General features: G+C 42.6%; 1 protein-coding gene across 11 annotated transcripts in view; it reads right to left on the minus strand.

Annotated features, from left to right (window-relative positions):
* Nucleotides 1-2766, minus strand: part of HDAC8 (histone deacetylase 8) — a 278811-nt gene extending 276045 nt beyond the window's left edge. For 4 of the 11 annotated variants that reach the window (XM_017517808.2, XM_017517803.2, XM_037734636.1 and 1 more), the window contains exons 1-2: nucleotides 2310-2761; nucleotides 1718-1770 (exon numbers count right to left, since the gene is read on the minus strand). In XM_017517808.2, the coding sequence (XP_017373297.1) occupies nucleotides 1718-1770; nucleotides 2310-2534 (278 nt within the window). In that variant the 5' untranslated portion in view covers nucleotides 2535-2761. Of the gene's footprint in view, nucleotides 1-1717; nucleotides 1771-2309 lie in introns of all 11 variants that reach the window. The other 7 variants (XM_017517802.2, XM_017517807.2, XM_017517801.2 and 4 more) reach the window with 5 other exon arrangements.
* Nucleotides 2767-8314: the final 5548 nt, after the last annotated feature.

Here is an 8314-nt window from a genome sequence, read left to right on the forward strand (position 1 = left end):
ACTTACTGAAAGCCTCCCTATTTAACAGCAAGGAAACTGGGCAGTTGTGCTTTGTTTTGATACCTTGTCATAAAATAATTTTTTTTGAAATGTTAAATAACTTTAATGGAAGGCATACAGTTACTATGTTAACCAAACCATATTGTTTTTAAAAATGGCTTAAAAATCAAATCCCTTAAAAAGGTACAAAATGATTTTGCTAATAATAAGGATAAAATCTGAAAGCCTACTATACTACCTTCTGGGAAATAAATGAAGCATAGCACACTAGCTGGTATGGGCACTCATCTATTTGGCCAGAAAGTAATCCTATATGTGGCAGGGTTATATTTGCTCTAATAATGGCATCAAATACAGAAATGGCAATAAACAGCAAATTCATGTTTTTGAAAGAAACCGCTCTCTCTCGAGTTCTGGCTCCCTTCCCCCTCCCCCATTTCCCTTCCCTCCTCTCCTCTCCTCTTCTCTCTTTCTCCTCTTTCTTTCTCTTTCTTTCTTCTCTCTCTCTCTCTCTCCTCTCTCTTCTCTCTTTTCTTTCTTTTTTTTGATGGCGTTTCACTCTTGTTCCCTAGGTTGGAGTGCAATGCCACAGATCTGGGTTCTCTGCAACCTCTGCCTCCCAGGTTCAAGCAATTCTCTCCAGCCTCAGCCTCCCAAGTAGCTGGGATTACAGTAGATTCTGTAAATCTACTAAAATCCGGTAACCTAAAAATACAGTTCAGTTGCTTGGTTAAGTATTCCAGGGGTAGGTGCATTGCGGAGATTTTAAGGTAAGTACATTTGGGTACTAAACCTGTCTGATACAAAAAGGTGTTCAGCTAGGAACAGCTATTTTTCTTTTGATTTTTTTTTTGTTGTTGTTGTTGTTGTTTGTATTTTTAGTAGAGACGCGGTTTTACCATGTTGGCCAGGCTGGTCTCGAACTGCTGATCTCAGGCGATCCGTTTGCTTAGGCCTCCCAAAGTGCTGGGATTACAGCTGTGATCCACTGCACCCGGCCCCCCAAGTTTTCTTAGTTCTTCAAGAACTTTCTTGTGATTACAGGCAAATTACAAACACTGTGAATACCCTCACAGAACGCTAAAGTATTTTTTTTTTTTTTAAGAAGACCATTCTTGGCCGGGCACAGTGGCTCAAGCCTATAATCCCAGCACTTTGGGAGGCCGAGGTGGGCGGATGACGAGGCCAAGTGATCAAAACCATCCTGGCCAACATGGTGAAACCCCGTCTCTACTATACAAAAATTAGCTGGGCGTGGTGGTGCACCTGTATTCCCAGCTACTCCGCTCAGGAGGCTTGAGGCAGGAGAATCCCTTGAACCTAGGAGGCAGAGGTTGCAGTGAGCCGAGATCGTGCCACGGCACTCCAGCCTGGCAACAGAATGAGATTCCGTGTCAAAAAGAAAAAAAAGAAACCTCCTCTCTACCAAAAATACAAAATTAGCTGGGCGTGGTGGCGCGTGCCTGTAATCCCAGATACTGGGGAGGCTGAGGCAGGAGAATCGCTTGAACCCGTGAGGCAGAGGTTGTGGTGTGGGCCGATATCGAACCATTGCATTCTAGCCTGGGCAACAAGAGAGAAACTCCGTCTCAAAGAAAACAAACAAACAAACAAACAAACAAAAAAACAACCATTCTTTTTCTTGCCCCACTGTGAAGGAGGATATTAAGGCAACTGACACCTAGCTTCAGAGCTATGTTCAAGAAGGACAACTTACCTCATTTGCTTATGCAGTGCATATGCTTCAATCAAAGAATGTACCATACTGGCCTAAAAACATCAGCGGAAAAAAAAAAAAAAAAGGCAGAAAATCGTCTCTTAAAAGTTTAATTCAGCAAAATCGTCTTTAACCTCATCATCCTGAACAAAGGAACGGATTAACTTTGTTTCAACTGGTTTCCCTTTTGTTAACAGTTACAATACACTTTGGACAAAACAGATACAAAGTATCAAAATCACTAAGGTGAAAGCTACCGGGTCTAAGGCAAGTGATGGAACACTTTCCCCCTGCAGCTTGTTTTTCCACGACTTGCGGTCCCCTAGGAGTGGAAACTGCATACCCTCCCCTCCTCCGTATCCCCTCCCCCACCCTTACCTGTGCGTTGGTCGTCGCGCAGGGATATGCTGCGCTCTCAGAAACGGTATGAGAACACTTCCTTCCGATACAGCTTTAGGTATGTGATACAGCTACCCAAAATTTCTGAAGATTTTCCCCAGCCCAGTGTCGTCTCGGCTTCCTAACGCTCTTTCATCCACCACCCCCACCCCCACCCCAAAAGCCCACGGTCTTTCATCCAGACTTCTCTTACCCGTTTGGGGATCTTGGCCAGGGAGTCACACATACTGACATACTCAGGACTATAGATATACACCGGGACCAGTGACTGCCTAGTATCCTCCGGTTCCTCCGGCTCTTCCATCTTCCACTTACAACCGTTCCGCAGCCACCGTCCAGATCTGGCTTTTTTCGGACTCGTCCAGGGCTCCAGTTCCTGCTCCTCTGATCGGCCGCAGTGGTGTTCCCTGGTCAACATTCCCTCCTATTCTTCAGATCGCAGGAGACACTATCCCCGCTCCCCATCCAATTGAAAGAATGGATGGGACTTCCCAGGCCAGACTCCCCTCATTTAGTGACCACAGCTCAAGAAAAAGGGTTCGGCAGATATAAAAGTCCAAAGAGCTGTCAATTAGGATCGATTTATGGCACAAATAAGTAGGGTCAAAACTAACCATCCTTGTTGCCCTACGGGGCCATTTGAGATGAAGCCAGACCAGTTTCACAGCATGCTGGGAGATGTAGTTTCCAGCGGTTTGAGCAACGGAAGAGCCTGGGCGAATCACTAAAATAACCGCGATTTTGAGTTTTAGCGCTAAGACACACACACACACACACACACACACAAAGTAGCCTCAACTCTTTATGAATTGTTTCAATATGCAAACATATCCGTTTAACCATATAAACACAGATACAATGTGGCCACCTAGAGCCCCCACCATCCAGCTACATCAGCTACTTATTTTAAGGATAGGCCTTTTTTTTTTTTTTTTTTTATGGGGGCGCTAATTCATAGCACAAATGGTTTGACAAGTTTACACAGTAAATTCTGTGATGCAATTTTATAGTTCATTTCTTTTCATCATTAACTATCTATGTCCACATGAGAGTTAACAATCTCAATAATTTACTCTGGCAAATCTGATAGCACTTTCCCAAGAGACTGGCTGATGTGGTGTATATTAATTGCTTGGTAGATTCCAATCAAGCAGTAATGTCAAATGTTACTCCTTGAACATTCATGGGGTAGGAAGGTTGCAAGCAGTAGTGTTCAGAAACTGCAGCTCTTCCCCCCCGCCATCTCCTTTTGTTTCTGCAGCTAAACATAGATTAGGGAAATACTTTAAGTTTGGTGTGAGGGTTCAGTTTAAGACTATCTAAGGCAGTTTTAGAATTACCATCAGCGTTTGCAGGTTCCTGGAGGCCCCTATGATCTGCTACAAGCTGGCCAGTGCTCAGGCCCTCAATTCCCATGACAACCTAAACTGACTTACTAACACCACTGGGACAACCTAATATGCTTACTATATTTAAAATCTAGCTTGCTTTTTAGACTTTAAACATTTATTGAAGATTGTGACATGTACGTTGGATATATTATTTCATCCTTGCAACAGTCCTATAAAGGAGGTTGTAATACACCATTTTATAGATGCAGTTTAGAGAGAGAAATAATCATTCAAAATCACATACTTACCAAGCAGAAAAGCAGGAATTCAAAATTAGGTCAGCCTGACACTGAAGGCTTTGAACATTCCCTTTACTATACAAATTTTATTCCTCCAGCATGACTTTATGTTATAACTTTGGTCACCCTCCATTTTGTATCCCCTCAATACTTATTCTGAAAATCTTGGGGGTTTTTTGGTGATGTGCTCTGTAACTAGAATGTAAGATCTTATGCTTCTTTTATTGATATATTCCCATAGCAACTAGTTAAAATCTCTATAGTCATTCATTGGTCAAACATTTATATGATATTAACTAGTATACAGCTGATGATTCAAAGATAAATTATAATGTGATCTCTGCTGTCAATGAATTTGCATTCTTATACAGAAGATGGGGAAAATTCACAAGAAACCAAAGGCAATGCAGACTCAGACAATGAATGTAGAATGCTTAGCCTACTTAATAAATAAGCATTAAGTACTAAATAATGGTATTTCATAAATGTAAGTAGAATTCTTCTTTGGTGGGATTTGAGAGGGTCTTAGAAGGTAGGCAGGAGTTTGCTTGGTGAAGATGGGAGCCAGGAGAAGGCATGTTGACTAGAAGGAACAACAGCATAAACAAAAACACAAAAGAGAAAATTTCTAGTCGAGCTTAGTTAAAAGGGCCAGATTATGAAGAACACGGAATACCAGGCTAAAGAGACTAGACTACATTTTGTGGGAAATGGGGAAACATATTTAGACAGAAATATTAAGGAAAAAAGACATCTATAGCAGCAGTGTGCAGGAAATATTAGCCATTAAAAGACTAGGGGCAGTTAGAGTGCCACAATGATCCAAATAAGAAGTAATAATGGGCCGGGCGCGGTGGCTCAAGCCTGTAATCCCAGCACTTTGGGAGGCCGAGGCGGGTGGATCACGAGGTCAAGAGATCGAGACCATCCTGGTCAACATGGTGAAACCCCGTCTCTACTAAAACTACAAAAAATTATCTGGGCATGGTGGCACGTGCCTGTAATCCCAGCTACTCAGGAGGCTGAGGCAGGAGAATCGCCTGAACCCAGGAGGCGGAGGTTGCAGTGAGCCGAGATCGCGCCATTGCACTCCAGCCTGGGTAACAAGAGAGAAACTCCGTCTCAAAAAAAAAAAAAAAAAAAGAAGTAATAATGATTTTAAACTAGGCTGGGGCAATGGGAACAAAGAAGGAGAAATAATGTACAGGGTAGGTTCAACAGGACTTCTTTACTACTTGGATATTGGTGAGAGGGAGGAAGATGGAAGAGGCTTGCTGAAAATTCTTAAGTGTAAACTCTGGGTGAAGAAAGACTAGAGGTAGCAATATAAGAAAGAGGACAATTGGAAGGAAGAACTCATACGATAGGGCAGAATGGACACAGATTCTGATTTTAAAAGTTTTGTTTCAGAACTTAATGGGTTAAACAATTGCAGACACACACACACACACACACACACACACACACACACACACACACACACAATTTTTCCATATAAAAAGGAGAAAGCCGAAGTTATAAGAGTGGCTGAGATAGCCAAGGGAATGTGGCTTTCTCCACTGGGTTGCCCAACAGTCATATCCAACAACATTTTCAAAACCAAGCTCCCAATTTCCCCATCCAAGTTCTTTCCACTCCTTCTCTATCTTTCACAGCTCAGTAAAGATACCAACATCTATCCAGTTGCCTAAGTCAGAAACCTGGGAGTAATTTGTGTTTCTTCCTTTTTCTTCACTTGCAGATCCAATACATCAGCAATTTCCATCAGTTCCACATCCAAGACATGCCTTAAATACATTCACTTCTCTCCCTCTGCACTGCCACCACCCTAGTCTGGGCACTGTTATCTCTCACTTGGACTTTCTGCAGTATCTACCTGGGGCCTGCTTCTATTCTTGCTGCCCTACAACCCATCCTCTTTGCAGCTGCCAGAGTGAGGCTCTAAAAAAAGAAGTAAGTCCCATCATGTCACAAAACCTGCCCCACACCCTGATGAGGACCTCTGAGCTAGGAAGAAGAGTGTCATTTTTGGAAATGCCTGTGCATAAGGATTTAGAGGAGAAAAGGATGTCAGAAAGGAGACAAGGAATGGTCAAAGACTGCTTTTTGCCATTAGAAACTCACTGGTGCCCTGTGGAACGAAACAAAACAGGAAGTAGGGGAGGAAGCTTGTGAGGGGTTAAAAAGTGAGGCCATCACAGTTAGTATAGCTTCCTCTTTGAAAAAATGTGATTGTGAAAGGAAGGAGTTAGTTAGTCTAACAGCCTGAGGGGATGTGAGAGCCCAGAAATTTTTTAAAGATGAAACTGCACATGTTTATAGACAGGGAAAGCTACAGGACTTGACTGAAAGGTGAGATCATGATGACTGGCAATATAAGAAGAAATGGGACTTGTCCCAGGCCTTCTGGGATAGGCAGTGGAAAGAAGAGGACAGGATATAGATTGGCCAGCTGACACCCTCAATTCTGGACTCTACTTGGATGACATGAAAACGTATTGTTTTAGGTGTTCTTTCTGATCTAGTAACAAAAAACTGAATGCTTCTAAACTGGAAACACTATCCAAGTACCCCACACAATGTGGCAAGATGATTCAGCTATGGAGAAAGATAAATTGTTGCACAGTGCTCTGGAATTGGCAACTTATTCCTGCAGCTAATCTCACAGGGAGGCTAGACACTTGCTCATGATTAAGAAAGAGCATAAATCATGCCACAGGTTCCTCACCTCAATTTTCCACATTGGTAATACCCATATGGTTCTTAAATTGGGAAGTAAACCCTTCTCTCTTTCGCTCTTTTTTTTTTTTTCGAGATGGAGTCTTGCTGTCACCCAGGTTGGAGTGCAGTGGCATGATCTCAACTCACTGCAACCTCTGCCTCCCGGGTTCAAGCAGTTCTCCTGTCTCAGCCTCCCGAGCAGTTGGGATTACAGGCACCTGCCACCACATCCAGGTAATTTTTGTATTTTTAGTAGAGACAGGGTTTCACCATGTTGGCCAGGCTGGCTTCGAACTCCTGACCTCGTGATCTGTCCACCTCAGCCTCCCAAAGTGCTGGGCTTACAGGCATGAACTGCCAGGCCCAGACAGAAAATCCTTCTCAGTGCACTGTATTTGCAGTTGGAGGACTTGAGGTCAAAGGAAGTAGGTTGAACATTGGCTTCAAAGCTTGCTAGGGTGGTGACCCTGGGCACGTTACTTGACTCACTTTCCTCAATCATTATTGCTAAAGGTAACATTTAAACCGGTAAGGTCAGGTTGGGCTGTGCCACTTCTTTTGGTGCTTTCCCATGCCTTTCCCCAGAAGGGGAAGCAAACACATTACAAGGGCACCACCCTTCAGGCTGCCTTCTCTGCTCATTTCACAATCTGTCCAGTGACACCTCAACTGACCCTTGTTTTCACACCACCCCTTTAATGACCTTTGCTTGGAGAGTGTAGTTGTTGAGAATGTGAACTCTAGAGTCAGATTGCATGGGTTCAAATTCCAGCTCTATCACTTATTAGATGATTGATTTGGGGCAATTTACTTAAACTCTCAGTGCTTCAGTTCTCTTACTTGTAAAATGGAGATGACAATATCTGTCTTACATGGCAATTGTGAAGATAAAATGGCCCATGCTAAGTGCCTATATAACAATGGCATTTGGTATGTGCTCAAATATTGGTTATTTAAGAGCCATTATGCCAAATATTTCTATATGTGGTGTGGAAAGGAAGTTTTCCCCCTACTGTCATGCTTACCCCCAAACCACTACTGCATAAGTACTACTAGTGGTTTATGAACAAGTTCTTGGTTTTTTTTTTTTTTTTGGCTTAGCTGTAAAAGAAATCACACATCTGCTAAACATAGGGTGACCATATCTTTCAAAGTGAGACACTTTTCAGAGTGACAGAGTGCTATTAATAATTATGCCAGTAAAACATGTATAAATGGGGGCTGTCCTGGACAAACCAACACCTGAGGTTACTCAAGTTAAATAGGAAATGAAGAGTAAATGTGGAAAATACCACACTTAATCTCCACTGCATTAGGGCAGATACGAGATATTTGGTATGTAGAGAAAGGAATGGCAGAGGTTTTGCCAGCTGTGGTGAAGAACAACTTTTGCCCCACCAGTTGTGTAAGATTCCCAGAATGTAGTAAAATTTCATTAACCAGGATGGAACTGTAGAGACAATGTTCATCCTTGCTGGATAAATCCTGTTATAGAAAAGGCAAATTAATAGTATAAACAAGATTCTGACAAATATTTATAATATTTTAAAAAACAAGTTGTTTTTAAATGTCCTTCAATAGGGAGAAGCACCATTTGCACACAATTGAAATGCTGAGTAAAAATTGGTTTTATTCATTCATCAGAAAATGTTCCCTACAGGCCGGGTGTGGTGGCTCATGCCTATAATCCCAGCACTTTAGGAGGCTGAGGCAGGCGAATTACCTGAGGTCAGTAGTTTGTGACCAGCCTGGCCAACGTGGCAAAACCCCGTCTCAACTAAAAATACAAAAAAAATTAGCCAGGGATGGTGGCTGTGCCTGTAATCCCAGCTACTTGGGAGGCTGAG

This window comes from Cebus imitator, unplaced genomic scaffold (assembly GCF_001604975.1).
Source record: "Cebus imitator isolate Cc_AM_T3 unplaced genomic scaffold, Cebus_imitator-1.0 Scaffold648, whole genome shotgun sequence".
Lineage (NCBI taxonomy): Eukaryota > Metazoa > Chordata > Mammalia > Primates > Cebidae > Cebus > Cebus imitator.